Source organism: Tribolium castaneum, chromosome 8 (assembly GCF_031307605.1).
Source record: "Tribolium castaneum strain GA2 chromosome 8, icTriCast1.1, whole genome shotgun sequence".
NCBI lineage: Eukaryota > Metazoa > Arthropoda > Insecta > Coleoptera > Tenebrionidae > Tribolium > Tribolium castaneum.
The window spans coordinates 8,600,302-8,617,471 of NC_087401.1; the positions used below are offsets into that span (position 1 = coordinate 8,600,302).

Below are 17,170 nucleotides of genomic sequence, written 5' to 3' on the forward strand. Positions count from 1 at the left end.
ATTGCCGCGCGAATGTAGGCAGCACATTATACACGCCAATGATATAACCTCACTATTTTCCTACAATTTTTAATTTTTTATGGATTCTAAGTCGATTAAAAAGGAAGTTCCCGCTGAGGATTACATCCTGATTGAGGATGAGGTCAAAGTTGAGGAAACGTGTGTCCAAGAGCCCCCGACAAGTGTCATAATTGAGGAGAGACTCCCAGTGTGTTCAATGTGTAAATGTGGTTTTCAGAGGGGCACAAGTGTTAAGTTTTGGCACGAGTCTGATTTGTACAAGTGTAATAAATGTATTCTCCACTCGAGACTAAGTCAGGTTTTCAAATCGAAATTTTTCGCACCGAAGCGAAAACGGGGGAACTACCCGGGCACCAAACGTATTTCCAAAACGAATTATGACATTCGATTGATGTTAATTTTCAGGTAAAAAACAACCCATGTTAGAGGACGACAGTAGTAGGGACAGTGATGTTGTAATTGTTGAATCAGAGGAAGAAACAATTAACAGGTTTTTTCAGTTTGAGTCATTTTGTCTTTTTTTATTGCTTTTTTTCAGTATTTTTGTCACCAAAGTTTTGTATGTTTGTTCAGTTTGTAAGGTTAAATTTGAAAGGAGTGGCAAAGTGGGCTTGAAGGAGGCGTCTGATTGGTCCAAGTGTAACAAATGCATATTACATTGCCGCCTCAATTCGATTATCACACCCGCAAGAAAACGAAAAAATCAAGTTAAATAATTTTATTGTAATATTTGTTATACAAAATCACAAAGTTTGTCTCTAAATAAATCAAACAACACTAATTGTCTTAAAGCACAGTTCGTAAATCCTTACAAAAATATCAGCTTTGCCTTACAACTAATAATACTCGAGATTCAAACTTTCATCAACTTCTCTGTTTGTTCCTTGTCCCTACTCTTGTCCTTCTTCCCCCCTTTCTGGGGCTTCTGCCCTAAATAGATCATATTGTGGTTGAAATACTCCTCAATTTCCGTCAACTTCTTCCGGTGCGTTTCGGGAACGAACACAAACGTATAAACCATTGCAATAATGCAAATCACAGCGAAGAAAAACTGCACTCCAGCAGCCCCCTTAAGCGAGGTCATTAGCACTTCGTAGCATTGGACGGCCCCAAACATGAGTATGTTGGCACTACTGTATGCGATACTGTGAGCCACGCCCCTTATCTCAATCGGGAACAGTTCGGCTGTCATCGTCCACGGAATGGGTAAAAGCCCCAACATTGACGCTATGACGTAAAGTAAAAGAAAGGCCACGGGGACCCACGTGGCGTCAGTGGTCCCCTCGGTGATCCACTTGGTGAAAAGCCCCGAAAAAAACATGCACGTGGCCATGGTGAAGCCACTCAACATGATAAGGGGGCGCCGGCTGAACGTGCGCAGGAGGTAAGTGTCAAGCACTGACATAAAAAGACGCACGGTGCTGATGAGGACAGAGGCCAAGTACGCGTTCACAGGACTACCAACCGCCTAAAAATCACAAATTTTTTATTATTATTTTAACAATTATCTATGTAGCATATGCTACTGAATGTATTAGATGTTTCAAAACTATAAAAACTTGAAAATTTCACACTCGTTACTTATTTTTGTGGAAAAAGTCTTCATCACGGTGAAGTAAGTATTTATGTATACATTGTTTTGGATTTCTTTTTTTTCTTCATATTGTAATATAAATAAGTAAGCTCATTCAAATATGCACATTATTTTCATTTTGGGTGACTGTACCTAACAAAATTTTCGAATGCTATGAAACTCTAAATTTATCTAAATTTTCTGTAGAAAGCCACAGCAAATTTACCGGCAATAAATTTAATAACATTTTAATAAGAACTATTGTACATTTATATCAACCCTACTTAAAAAAATAAAGAAGACAGCAGACGCAATTATCGTTATAATATCCAGTCGGTAAAACAGTTACCTGGAAAAACTCGACCGAGTGGAACAGGGTGATGTAAATCCCCGAAAACTGTTGACATAAGAATAAACCAATCAGGATCAGCAACGGCTTGTAGCCCGTGGGTTTGAGGAACGCGCGGGCCTTGTAGGCCGCCCCCCGGCCATGCAGGGCTGCCTCGTCTAGTTTCTTTTGGTGTTCTTTTTGCAGTTGTGCCAACTGCATTTCGGCTAAAGTTTGTGGCTGAAATAACATTTGTGATTTGTTTGTTGTTTGTAGTTTCGGGATTTTACTTTATTTTCGGGTTGTGGTTGGTACTTGTTGATCCAAGCCAGTGATTTACTCGCTTGTTCGATTTTTCCTTTCGATACCAACCAAGCGGGACTTTCAGGTATGAACATTAGTAGAACACAAGGAATTACAGTGTAGCCGAGACAAGTCCATGCAACGACGCGCCAACTGAAGAACCAACCTTTCAAAAATGTAAGTACCATACCTGTAATTTAAATAAGTTAGGTTAAATTCGTAAGAAAGGGGTGCCAACCTAAGGAGGCATATGCGGGGGCGAAGGAAATCAACGAGCCTCTCATGTCAGCCCTTGCAATTTCCGTCAGGTAGACGATGGCAGGACTGGTCCCCAAAGCTACAATTTTGCCAATTGTTAGTAAATTAAACAAGTGGGGTTTTTATTGTACCTGACGCCAGTCCTGTTAAAAGCCGCCCGATTATCAGCATGTGGAAGTTGGTAGCCATGGCGATTAACGTCCATCCGAAAACCCCAGGTATTGCTGCCAACTTAACAGTATTCAGTCTTCCTATAGCGTCCATTATAAAGCCACCAGCGACGGCGCCAAGTGGCACAGCCAAAACTATCACACTTGCTGTAAGAACAAATTAGTTTCATTTTTTTTTCTACAAAAATGGTTTTACCAATCCATGGCCTTTGTTGTGGCGTAATCGGGAATTTTTCGTCGTCAAGTTGGGGTAAAAGTATGCCGGAAAAAGCCAAAGATATTCCGACCACTATGTGAAATGAAGCGGACAATACTGTTGCAAAAATCTAAAAAATAACACTAGTTTACATTTTTTTTCTTTTACCAAGAGACAATTTATTTTGATTTTGTTTTCTGCTTACTGATAACTAAAATATATGTCACATTTGTCTATCACGCCTAGTTTTTTTATACAGGGTGTTCCGTCTAAACTCCACATTAGAGGTATTGAAAGTTCTAATAAAAATATTTATCTGAAAGTTGGTAATACGTTGAGTTCTGCTCAACGAAAATAATTTCAAAATGGCAGCACTTCCGGTTATACCGGAAGTCGCTATCAGCATTCTTATTTTAAATAGAAAGCTATGTTTTTCACTGCGTTTTTGAATTAACTGAGTTATTTTAAGGCCGTTCTTATCAGTTTTCCCTATACCTAAGTTTAACTGTTTTCGAGATATTTAAGATTTTTTGAAAATTTTTGGATTTGCACCTGTCACATAAAAAATCGGTAACTTTCTTAGTTTTACAGAATTCGAAATCATATTTAGAGAATTAAAAGAGAAAGCCTATACCTGTGTGTCAAAATTGAAAATAAATATACCCAAAAATTTTAAGGTTAGGACATATAATTTATTTTACTAGGTGGAGATGTTTACTATTTTATTTGCTTTAAAATATCGTTAGATGAATGCAAATTAAGCCCAAACAACTTTTTTTTTATTTTTGCTTTAGACAAAAGAAGAAGCAGCCTGTAATATTTTTGGTGTTTGAAAAATTGTCAAATACTGGTATACTTTACAGTGAATCTTTAAAAGACTTGACGTCCAATTTTTTTTTGATTTCGGTATTAGACGTAGGGTTAATTATTCTGTCGATACACGTTAAAACAAGTGTAATTTGAATTTTGAAATTGTTTAAAACTGACTTACTTGAGGTAGCAATGTTTTAATTGTTCGCCCATCGTAGTGGCTGAGAGATCGACAACTGACGATGATTTCGTGAAATTTTTCATCTTGTTTTTTCTCCTCTATTATTGCTCGAGCGTTTTCTTCAGCACTGAAAAATAGAAATTAATGTTTCTGTGTGATTCAATTATTCTTTAGGGCCTTTTAGAAACTCTTTAATTTCTAATGTAGCTATTAGCTGTTTCAAAACTATAAAAACGCTGACGTGGCATTTTACCGAATTACTTTTTTAAATAAGGTTGATAAATACTTCACAACAGCTAATTTTGGCGTATTTATAATTTTGAAACAGCTAATAGAGCTTTAAAATTTTGTATAATATCCAAATCGACCCTCTTTCTCTAAAGGTATCTATGTATTCCAGAAAATATGTATTAAATAAATGAAGAAAAAAACAAAAAAGTTAAATGCATGACAATATGACAATATGTGAATCATTTAAAACAAGTCATTACAGAAAAAAGTTTTTTTAAAGAAAAATCGACACGGATCTTAAAAATTCTTTCATATCCTAAGGTCTGCTTATATTTATTAGTTGTTGGAGAAAATCTACGTTATTTCATGGAAAAAGTAAATCTAGAAGCTCATCCGAAAATTGTTTCAAATGGGTTTTTGGAAAAATCGCTTGTTGAATCAGAACATTCATTGGGTGAGTGTTGTATTCATACGGTGGTTGATAAAATGTGTAATAAATAAAATGGGAAATCTTTAATTGTCCGTTGTGAGAGGTGTCCACTAATGGGAGATGAAAATTTTAATATAGGTTTTGTTACGTTCCTACAAAAACATCCCTTTTCTTCAGTAGCGCAACATGGGGGAATTTTTTCAACCTAGTGCCATTTTTGACACTTTTGATACAAATCTCCAACAATTTAATTTTAATTTTACAAATATAAAAAAATTAAACAGTTACAATTTCTGGCTTGCGAAATAATAATACTGGATAACCGAAAATGCTGGTTTTATAAACCCTTATTAATCAATATTATCAATATTTCCCCGGAGTTTTATTTATAATATCCACTTATTCTACAATGAACTTCCTCTAACATTAAAAAATTCTAAAATCAGCAATTTTAAACACTTTTTTTTCTTATTTTCCCATTTTTCCTTTCTATAATTTTGTTAAATAGAATTAGATATTTTTTTATTATATATTTTTTATTTTTCTTCAATCACATTGTTTGTTTTTATTTTTTATTATTTCTCATTTATTGTCTGGATCAAAACCTTATGATTAGCTTTGCTGCCTTTTGGTCCAATTTGTGGTGGGAACAACTTGGAAATTTTAATTTTGTTATCGTATTTTTTTCGTACTGTAACTAATTATATTGTAACTATTTTACTGCCACAAATAATAATATACCAGGGATTTTGTATATGACGAAATAAATAATCAAAATAAAAATATCTATAACCCCATTTTAAAGCTTTAAAAGTGGGGTTATAGATATTTAAAGCTTAAAGCTTTTATAAATTTTAAAATCCTAATTTGTAAGCAAAAATATTTTCCTCTGATAGTAAAACATATTTTTTTACTTTTTAGAACATCTTTTAAATAAAATTTTTCTCCTAAAAAAACATTTTTTTAATTTTTTTTATGAATAACATAATAATACCTTGTTAAATTAGAGTAAATTGTAAATTATCAACTCCATTTTTTTTATCGTAGACCGACATTAGAATTGAATTGCGACCAAAAATTTATTCAGAACGACCTATGCTTTCAATAAACACTAACACTTTAAAATAAACACAAAGTTTTTCACTTTTTGTTACACAGTGATTACTGATTATGGTAAAGTAAACTCAGTCAGTGTGCCATGGAATTTTGAACTTCCTTGAATGAATGTGGTGGACATATCGAACTTTTATTTCATTAAAAATGAAAATAATTAGCTAAAATTCCATTTTTAATGCTATTATTTCAAAACTGTAAGAGATAGACATATTAGCGGTTTCAAAACTATAAAAACGCCAACGTCACATTTTCTCTAAAAATTAGCTGTTACAAATTATTCATGCATTTAAAAAAATTGTTAATGTAATTTATACTTTTAATTAGAGATCAATCGTATTTAAAAAAATAATTTGCTAGAATGCACGTTGGTATTTTTATAGTTTTGAAACAGTTTATAGAAATATTGATAAAAGTCGCCATAAAAATTATTGTTATTTTGATTGCCACTGAAAAAACTGAGTCACTCCATTTCAAAAAAACATGTTTTAGTCATTTTTTTTGTTATTAAAATCAAAATCATAGTAGTCTTGCATTTGACAGTTGACAATCCTTAAGATATTAGAAGACCTTTCGAACCTTTGGTTATTAAATGCAAAAAGGAATTATTTACTTATTGTGAAAAGTTCAAGAGCTGTGATAATGACCTCCTAAAAATAAAATTGACATACGTCAAAAACTTGAGATATTTAACTCAGTTTCAACTCAACCACTTTGAAAATGATTTTTTGTACTCATAACTTGTAGACTTTTCCGCATTTAATAGATTGGTATCGTTACCTATGTTTTTTTTTTATGATAAGTGACAGTTTGATGATTGTTTGACCTGTTACCAACCCATCAGCAAAAAGAACTAAATTATAAAAAAAATATTTTTAATTTGTTTTGAGATTTTCGTAACAAAAATAACCTAACTTGTTTAGAAAGCAGTTTCCCACATTCGCACTACATGCAGCACTCGCTACGCTCGTTCAACAAAGTGCACATGTGGGAAATTGCACTTCCTAAACTCCTCAGGTAAATAACTATAGTTGCACTCAGAATGGCCGACTTGGATGGTATACAAAATTTTAAAGCTCTGGATGTACTAGAAGTTAAAAGGTTTCTAACAGAATCAGCCTGTATTAATTGATAAATAAAAACAAGGAAACGTTTTGATTGCTTGTGATTCCGCGAGTCCAAGGATCGCCTTCATTACAATTTACTAAATATTATTAACAAATTATCCAGCAACATATATATCAATAAAGCCTAATTACTTGCAATTAACACAACAGTAAGAACCAGCTGGCAATCATGCACGAGGCAAGGGCAAGGTCGATGATAGAAAATTTCAAATAATTTGGCTGCTCCTTGCTGACGTTATCCTAGGCTTGGTTGTTATTTTTATCGTTTTTTGTCATGTTCTATGTACAGGTGAAAGCTAAAAACTGAAGCCAAAAGTTAAAAAAGTTCACTTGTAATGCCCTTTTATTTGCTAAAGGTCAAAGTCCGAAAAAAATTAACTAATTTAATCAAATTCGTTTATTATTCAATAAAAAAATTCTCAACAGGATTGATGGATTTGTGTTACTGAAATGTGGGTTTCCACTTATTATCTGTTATTCTACATTCTATTACGTCCAAAACAAGACACGTTTGTAAATTATTAATTTATCTTCGATCGATATCTAGTTCAAAAGCACAATTATTTCAAATTTCGATTTGTTTTTTAGCACAAATCGGTCGCGTGGTAAATATTTACAAGCGTTTATTTCGAGATAATGGTGTTTAAAATTCCTTCTCAAATTGCAATTAATTAAAAATCAATAAATGTGCGATAGCAATTTCGCGTGTTAAAAGTATGTCAACGTAGGGGAGACCGGGCCACGATGGTTAGAGGGACCTACGAAAATCTTTACACTCACCACATACTTCAGAAACTGGAGTGTGGATATTTTTTTCGAATTAGTTTCCATTTATTTAATTGTTAATCTTAGTTAATTCTTAGTTAAGTAGTTAATTCTTAAAAATAATTTTCAAAGGCGATAAGAGAACAATAGGCATACTGTTGATGTTAAATATGAACAAGGCTTAACACGACTAAAGTTACCAGTTAAACCAAGTTTTTCGATTTAATTTTTTATTTTTATGCAGTAATCTGACTGTTTTTTAGTTAAAATTACTGATAACAATTTTTATCGCCAAACCATATAGAACAGAAAAAATAAATTAGGGAAATTGTTTCATCCACATAATACACTTGTAATTTATCAACTGATAGGTAACTGTAAATAAAAATGAAATTTTTCCACTCTCGCTTTGAGCTCTTCAATCGTGCAAATACTTATTTTCCTCACGTTTGCATGTTTGCTTACAATCGCGTTATCTAATCGCAGCTGATACAGGGTGTTTAAAAATGATACTCACTGTAAACTGAAGCAACTGGCACTGCAAAAGACAAAAAATTAAAATAGGTTCAAATCTCACTTCGGCTGATTTTACCTGATTGGATCCATGATTTTTCAGGTACAGTTAGACGGACAAACTGGAATTAAAAAATACATATTAATGCTCTATGACTAGACACATTTTGTTGCTAAGTTGCTTTTTCCGAAAGATGAACGGTCGAAAAAAAAATCCTTGAACTATTAATACGATTCGCGTGCTCGTCTAATGGGAAAATTATAGTTGATGTAAAGTTTTGTGAAATTTCACGGTCAGGGATTGAGTGCATTTGGAAAAATTCTTGCAAATTTATACTTAAATGAGAAATCAGATTTGCATGGACATTGTCTTGGTGGAGATAAAATTTACATAATCGTGCGATTATTTAAATTTTATGTTGATGGTCGTTAAATAATCGATACGAGTAAATTATAGTTAAGTCGGATCGATGAACAACAGTGGAATAGTTTTGTTGCGGTTGGAGCAATAAATTTCTTGCGGTTTATTTGTGGCCAACGCATGCTTAAAAAGTTAAACAAGAAACTAATTCATTTAAATTATGGGATAGTACAATTTTGTGAACTTGCTCCTCATTTTTTTAAATTAATTAATTGATTTTTTAACTGTCCAAATACAGGGTGGCCCAGGGATGTATAATCTATAAATTTTTTGGTAATTGAAATATTGCTATGTTGTTTTTATTATCGGATAGATCGACTTAAAAAGCTAAAAATATTTTTATTATGAACAGGGTGTTGTATACAGGGTGGTGATCCAAAGTTATATTTTTTAAATGGAACACTCTATATATTTTTGCACAATTAGAATCTACGCAAAAAATAATGTAACTTCATAAAAACTATTATGGGTCTATCTCTTGTCGTTTTGGAATTATTCAACTTTTCGTTGTGAAAAAGACCAATTTTTGAAAAATTTTGCAAAGTTGCCTATGATTATTTTTCGGCAAATTTGCAACAAAAAAATTCAAAATACCTTGTAGTTTTAGCAAATAAACAACTTTTAGTTAACGCACGCAGATAATATACAGAGTGTGTCAAAATGCAAAAAGTTAAATAACTCATTTTTTTCAAATGGAACACCCTGTATTTTTTGTGTATCGATAGCATTTTTGATAAACGTTCTAACGTTATAACGTTTGCATAGCAAATTTTAAATATTTTTCGAGATTTTTCAAAAAATGATTTTATTACAAGAAAATTTGTTATCCTAGAATCTGATAAGTCTTGTAATTTATTTTTTGATATGTACTAATGTGACTAATTACATTAGGAATCTAATTATTATTTGATACATTAATAAATTTTGCTCATCAACAATTAATAATAAAATAAATAAATAAAGGAAAAATTTTTTTGAACACTTTAAGAAATACTTCAAATTTGTTATGCAAACCGCATATCATTAGAAAGCTTATGGAAAATGTTATCGACACGTCTAAAGAAATACATGGTGTTCCATTAAAAAAAATGAGTTATTCAACTTTTTGTGTTTTGGCACACCCTGTACATTATCTGCATGTTTCAAGTAACAGTTGCTAAAACTACAGGGTATTGTGAGTTTTTCTGTTGCAATTTTTTCGAAAAATATTCATTGGCGATTTTGTAGTGATTTTTCAAAAATTGATCAGTTTATAATGAAAAGTTGAATAACTCCGAAACAAAAAGAGATAGGCCCATAATAGTTTATTTTAAATTACATTTTTGCGTAGAATCCAAGTATGCAAAAATATATAGGGTGTTCCATTAAAAAAATGTAACATTGGTTCACCACCCAGTATACAAGACCCTGTATACAATTGTCACAAGATTGAATAAAATAGAGATAAGATACGAAATTGTACATTTTTCACCAAATAAGCAATAAATTACGTCTTGAATACCTGAATAATTTTATTTAAAGGAATATATTGTTTGGCAAATTTGAGCTATTTACTTACAATACGTTTTAAATGGGACATTCTATATATTTCCATTCATGTTTTTCATTCAGTTTAAGTAAGAATAGCTTTCATTCATTTTATGACATTCAGTATATCTCTTACGTGACTTCTAAGATTATTTCGATAAATTATGATTTATTTTTCTCAAGGTCAACTAAATTTTTGGGTGATATGGTTAATAATTTTAAAATTAAATGTCTGTTGTTCAATATATTGCCAATTTAATTTTAGTTAGTTGCAGTTAAAACGTAGTTAAAATGAACATTCTAGAACCTAAAATTATGGATACTCGTTTGGAAATTTAATCAATAACACATGTACAAGCATAAAGAGTGTAATGTAGTGTGTGTCTTCCTTTGTCTATTATATTAAGGAAAGTAATGAAATTTTGTTGAAGAAATAATAGATGATTAAATAATTATTATTATTAGAAAAAAATTATTAACTCAAATAAAACCGCAAAACGTCGTCCAACCGCAGAATTCTACAAGTGATTCTATTGAGTTATGGTTTTATTTATCTTCTTTAAAATTAGTTTTTTATTAGTCACAGTGATTTCTTCACTAAATTTATTTATATTTCATTTTACACAGTAGCGGAACTAACTTGTAACTTTTGGGAGAGCATACTTTAGGAACCAATAATCTAATAACTGTCTAGATTTTACTTCATTTTCTCGGTTATTAGATTAATAATAATTAGTCATCATTTGAATAATACCAGTCTAAAATTCGCTCACTATTTCGTTTTTGTTTCAATGTTAATTCAGTATTAATGTAAGTCAAATAATTAATAAGTTTGATAATTAAATTAAATTAACATTTAGCAATTAATCGTTAGAAGTTCTGCAACTTCGTTTTCCAAAATTTTATTTTTATTTCTAATATAGCTTTTCTGATACCTCTTCAAAATCGGAAGAGAATCTTTTAAGTAGCGTTTAGTTATTTTAATACAAATAACTTAACAAAGATTCAAAATATCGTGTGTATAGCACTCCATGCCCGAAACAAAACTAAGAAAAAATATACAGGGTCGCCAATAAGTAGCAATTATTTGGTTAATCTAGTTTTTTCAATAATGATCATTATTTTCCAGTTATAGTTTTCGAGAAAGTTGCAAACAAATGCAAAATTAATGAAAAAATATAACTCAAAAATTATCGTTGAGTATTTGGCAATTTTATTATCGTTCAAAACTTTTTTTGACAGTCTACTTTTAAAAAAAATCGGTTTTCCAATTTATAGTTTGCAAATTGCAAACTAAAGCAAATATTGAAAAAAATATATAAGTTAAAAACTATGGCCAATTTTACACTTTTCTTGACGGCTATCGATTTTTTGGATTATTTTATATTAGCCTGCATTAAAATAGTCGTACTTTTTCAACTAGTTTTGACGTAATCGACGTTTGAAAAGTGAGTGTGTCAATATTTTTTTATTAAACTATGATCTTTTTTACTTAAAAGTGTTAGTTAACCAATTATTGTTTGTTTTTACAGTAATGTTTGGAACACCCTGTATCTAGATATTTGCATGATTAATTGCCTAATTGTTCATGTAAAGTGTCTAGAAACCGAACATGTTCGGGTTACTGATATTGATATCATTTTTTTTGTTTATAGATTTTTTATTATTTATTTAAATCATGTTGTGCTTTCTATCATTTGCTTTTCTGTGCGTGCAATTAGATTTTTGTGTATTATTGTTTTTCACCTTTTTATCTTATGTTAGTTTTTTTCTTTATTTGAGATCTGTTTAATTTAAAATATCTTTTGTGCGTTTCCAGTTTTTTTAGATATATTTTTATCTTCTTTGTCATCATTTTTCTATTTTTATTCTTGCAAACTTAAAAAAAAAGAAAAAAAACGTGTTACAAGCTCGAAAATAACGTCGTTTTTTACCTTTACCTGTAGTATTTACTAGTTTAGTTTGTTTGAGCAAAATTCGTAATCTAAAAACCATTGTAAACAGGTAATAAAAAGAAGAAATTATTATTTTGTAATGACATGATATTTCGTTTTCAATCCTTCCTTTGTGATTTTTTTATTTTGCCATAGTGAATTTATTTGAAATAAAGATAACAGATAGATATAACTAAGTTTTGGGCTAAACTATTTGCTAACTTGTTTGAAAATTTTTTTAGAGATTACTGATTTATTAATTTACAAATGTGCTTAAATATTGGAAAAAAGTAAAAATAATGACTTTAAATTAATTACGCTCAAGACATTCTAAGAAAAAATTTCCTAAAAATATGCTAAGAAGGAAAGAAAATGGCAAAATTTACGTAAATTACGACTTATACAGGGTGACCCAGGGGCGCGTAATCGGTCTATAATTTTTTTGTTACTTGAAATATTGCCATGCCGTTTTCACTATCCGATAGATCAGTCCACAAACTAAAAATATCTTTATTATACATAGGGCGTTGTATACAGGGTGGTAAACCAAATTTTTTTTTAATGGAACACCCTATATATTTTTGCATAATAGGTTTCAGCGCAGAAAAATAATGTTACATTATACAAACTATTATGGGTCTATGTCTTTTCGTTTCGGAATTATTTAACATTTCGTAAAAAAAAGACCAATAAAATTTTTCAAAAATTGGTCTTTTTATAACAAAAAGTTGAATAATTCCAAAACAAAAAAAATAAACCCATAATAGTTTACATAAAGTTACATTATTTCTTGCGTAGATTCCAATTATGCAAAAATATATAAGGTGTTCCATTTAAAAAAATATAACTTTGGTTCACCACACTGTATACAGCACCCTGTGAGTAATAAAAACATTTTTACTTTGTGGATTTTAAGTCGATCTACGGGATCATTAAAACAGCATAATAATATTTCAATTACCAAAAGAGTTATAGACCGATTACATACCCCTGGATCACCCTGTATAAATTTGACTCTTCTTGCCGTTAAAAAAACAAGTTAGCCTTGTATCTCCAGAACAAATGGTGATAGAAATTTGATAAACATTTGAGACGATAGAATTTAAATACTTTTAAGCATATACCAAATTTCAATAAGTTTTGGTGAAAATATTTAATTGTATCCACACCTTTTAGCGTCCCTGTATACTTATTCTTGAATAAGTGAATGGATATTTATTTTTAAACATGCCCCTGTAGCCTGTATGAACACCGCCAGAATTATAATAATAGTCTAGACGATATTTTTTTAAATTTTTTAAGCCTTTTAAACGTGTTTTTATTTGCAACAAAACAACTTTAAAGCAATTGTTTATGTACTAGCACTTTAAAATGGATTATAATGATATTATGTATCGAGTTTAATAAATTTCATAGTCACGAGTTTTTAATAAATTGAGCAACAAATGTGTATTATATATTTTTTTTATTTGAAAAGTTAGGAACAATAATGGCAGTTAAAGAGTATTTTATTTTTATAACCACAAAAAATTAAACACGCTTTAACTAATTTTTACAGCCTGCAAATGAATTCTATATATCTAACATTTTTATCGTTGTTGTTTTGCAAATTGTTTAAATTACCTACAATTTTTGTGTTATGTATTAATGTGTGTTCAGACTCAGCATTAATACGTAACATTGCGTCAGAAATTTTGCACTTCCTTGCATTTATTTTAGGTTGCCGGTTACCACATTTTTTATTTATAGAAAGGAAATAATTAATCTTTGATCAGTTTGTGATAGAGATCAATCAAAGGTATTGCAAATAATGCAGTCTCACCTCGAAAAAAAACAGAAAAATGTGCGAATTAATTATTACACAATCATGACCGTGCATTAGTTAACGATTTAATCAGAAAACAAAAAAATGAATTTGAAAAATTTTGGGCTTGAATATAACATTAGGAGCCAAAGTCCAAGTCCACCAACACGGTTTCTATTCATCCCACCTCTAAACCCATCAAATATCATTTCCGAGTACTAGTTATTAGTTCCATAACACACCAGTTGCAAAAAACCGCATTACATCATCGCAAAGCGAGTGAGAGAATGTACAATTTTCAAATATAAACAGAGAGAACTAGTAAAACAAAGGAGCAAAATCCAGGCCTACTGAATGTGAAAGGTTAAAAACCCTCGCTGTGTTGAAATAACGTATTATTACAGTTGGCCTCGGATCAATTTTGCAAAATTAGCAACTTAAATCTAAATTTAAAAAAATGAAAATTTTTCGGAAAATTCTGACTTACGTCACACCGCTGCTTTAACCACTCACATGAAAACCCTTCCACTCTGTATCGCGATCACGCCGCTAATAATCGAGTTTTCCGCTATTTCATACCATCAGCTGGTAGCCCACATGCGTCGAGATGGGAGCTTGCGGTCGATAGCACCCCACCACCCCAAAAATGGGCGACTTAGCCAATCAGAAGCGAGATAAACGGCTTAAGCCGGGTCTAGACCGGAACGCGCACAACTCTAACCGTGTTATTGATTAGGTTGTGATAGACTTCGGGACGCCTCAATATTTTGGTCACCTGCCAAGTTTGGATCTAAAAGTTTTGACCTTGAAAAGGCAGTGGCGGCGAAACGAAAATCTCGAAAATCCCGGAAATGTTATCACTTATCAAGTTATCACCGACACGGTGCATGGTTGGGCGTTGCGTCATTGTTTTGATAACATTTGATTCTGAATCATGAATATTTTCGCTGAAAATTAAAGCATCTTGTTAAATTTGTTTGCAAATTAAATTATAGTACGACCGAAGAGAGAATGGTTCCAGTGTGACGTCAGAGTGGTGGGGGGTCTCTGTTTGTTTAATATAAAATTTTGGCACTTTAAGGATTGGATTCGATTAGAAAATTTGCTCAGAATTTCTCCATTTGTCCTTGGACAAACTGGCTATAATTTCTTTTATGACGTCTATAAAATACTTATTTATTGTTCTTTCAGTCGGCTACTTGGATCTCATGGTGAAACAATAAACAAATACCAATCTAAGTGCTGGGTTTATTTTTACTTTGAAAATTAGAAGAAATTAACTCTATAGTCAAGTCAAGACTTTTGTTGACTACTTTTTACAAATTGGTTATTGATTTGCTTTTAAGAAAATTAAATTGTCAAGTTATATTTTATCCTATTAAATAAACAGTTAGTTCTTCCGTTACTCGATAAGAGATTACCACTTTATTATTTTTTTATAATTTAAATTTTATACTTATTTTTGAAAATTGTTGCTCACACTTTACACTTCTAATAATCCCAAGTATCGTAACGATTTTTTAAAAGATCACCTGATCTAAAGTGCAAATTTTATCAAATCCAGTTTTCAGCAGATATGACTTAAAAATTTACTATCAAGTGGTCGAGGTACAAAATGTACACTAAAATTGCATTTAAAAGTGACGTAATAACGAGTGAGAGGAATGAATAAAATTGATGATATACACGCATTGTCTCGTGGACTGATATTCTTATCAGTAGTTCATCAGTATTGTATCTAAATGCCTAACATGGGGCATAATAGAAAATACAATTTTCCACATGAGTAATTTGTTTACAGCACGAGCGCAGAGAGTGCTGCATGAATTGTAAATTTGGGAAATACGAAAAAGAGAAATTAATTCAAAATAATTTAGCTATTTCAGCATTTTCTTAATTGTGTTTGAAATATTGCTATGCTGTTTTTATTATATGATAGATTGACTTAAAATCCACAAACTAAAAATATTTTCATTATGCACAGGGTGTTGTATACAGGGTGGTGGACCAAAGTTATATTTTTTAAATGGAACACCCTATATATTTTTGCATATTCCAAATTTACGCCAAAAATAATGTAAATTTGTATGAACTGTTATGGGTGTATCTCTTTTCCTTTCGGTATTATTCAATTTTTTGTTACAAAAAGAGCAATTTTTGAAAAATCACTGCAAAGTCGCCTATGAATATTTTCCGGCACTAAAAAAATTCAGAATACCTTGTGCTTTTAGCAAAAAAATGACTTAAAGAATGCAGGATAGAGAGCGTGCCAAAACACAAAAAGTTGAATAACTCATTTTTTTCAAATAGAACACCCTGTATTTTTCATGTATTTTTTATTTATTTTACTTATCGATTGTATTTTTGATAAGTTTTCTAACGGTGTGGGGTTTGCATAGTAAATTTAAAATATTTTTCTAAATGTTTCAAAAAAATGATTTCATTACAAGAAAATTTGTTATCCGAGATTCTGATAAGTCAAATGGTAATTTATTTTTGGATATGTACCAATGTGACTAATTACATTAGTAATTTAATTATTACTTGATACATAAAGGAATTATGCTCATCATGAATTAATAAATAAATAAATAATTAAAGAAAAAAAATTGAACATTTTAAGACATATTTCAAATTTGCTTTACAAACCGCCTACAATTAGAAAGCTTATGAAAAATGCTATCGATACCTGTAAAAAAATACATGGTTTCCATTAAAAAAAATGTGTTATTCAGCTTTCTGCGTTTTGGCACACCCTGTACATTATCTGCATGTTTCAGGTAAAAGTCAACTATTGCCAAAACTACAGAGCATTCTGAGTTTTTCTGTTGCAAATTTTTCGAAAAATATTCAAAGACGACTTCGCAGTGATTTTTTAAAAATTGGTGTTTTTTATAACGAAAAGTTCTATATTCTAATTTTCTAAATTTAGAATTTAGAATTTTCTAATTCTAAAACTAAAAGAGATAAAGTTACATTATTTTTTTGAGTATAAAAAAACATTGTAAAAATATGTAGGGTGTTCCATTTAAAAAAATGTAACTTTGGTTACATACAACACCCTGTGTACAATAGAAATACTTTTAGTTTGTGGACTTTAAGTCGATCTATTGGCATGGCAATATTTCAAACAATAAAAAAAGTTATATATTCGGTTCACTTTCATAAAAACCATTGTGCTGCAAATAGCGTACTCTTGGCAATAACTTTTACATGAGTTGTCATGGCAACAGATTAGTCATTTGCACCACAATGGTTTTTATCAAACTGAACCGAAAGTAGACGGATTTCGCATCCCTGGGTCACCCTGTATGAGTCGTAATTTACGTAAATTTTGCTTTTTTTTTCCTTCTCAGCGTATATTTTTAAAAAAATTAATATATTAATTTAATATTAATTTAAAGTCATTATTTCTAAATTAATAAATCAGTAATCTAGAAAAATCTTTTTCAAGCGAGTTAGCGA

At 30.8% G+C, this 17,170-nt stretch overlaps 2 protein-coding genes across 3 annotated transcripts; one reads left to right on the forward strand and one right to left on the reverse strand.

Annotated features, from left to right (window-relative positions):
• The first annotated feature begins 4 nt into the window (after positions 1-4).
• On the forward strand, positions 5-812 carry LOC103313457 (uncharacterized). Its single transcript, XM_008196765.3, has 3 exons — positions 5-380; positions 427-511; positions 560-812. Exons 1-3 carry the CDS (start codon positions 80-82, stop codon positions 735-737), a joined length of 564 nt encoding a protein of 187 aa, XP_008194987.1. The 5' UTR covers positions 5-79; the 3' UTR covers positions 738-812.
• On the reverse strand, positions 725-14,353 carry LOC655373 (facilitated trehalose transporter Tret1). Of its 2 annotated transcripts, none has more exons than XM_008196763.3 (10): positions 14,193-14,353; positions 8,099-8,141; positions 8,024-8,044; positions 3,841-3,967; positions 2,850-2,979; positions 2,615-2,800; positions 2,464-2,562; positions 2,213-2,415; positions 1,944-2,162; positions 725-1,489 (listed from the first exon to the last, which is right to left on the reverse strand). In XM_008196763.3, exons 2-10 carry the CDS (start codon positions 8,110-8,112, stop codon positions 875-877), a joined length of 1,614 nt encoding a protein of 537 aa, XP_008194985.1. In that variant the 5' UTR covers positions 8,113-8,141; positions 14,193-14,353; the 3' UTR covers positions 725-874. The 2 variants fall into 2 exon arrangements, with proteins under 2 accessions (XP_008194985.1, XP_008194986.1); XM_008196764.3 differs by having other exon boundaries at positions 14,219-14,268.
• Positions 14,354-17,170: the final 2,817 nt, after the last annotated feature.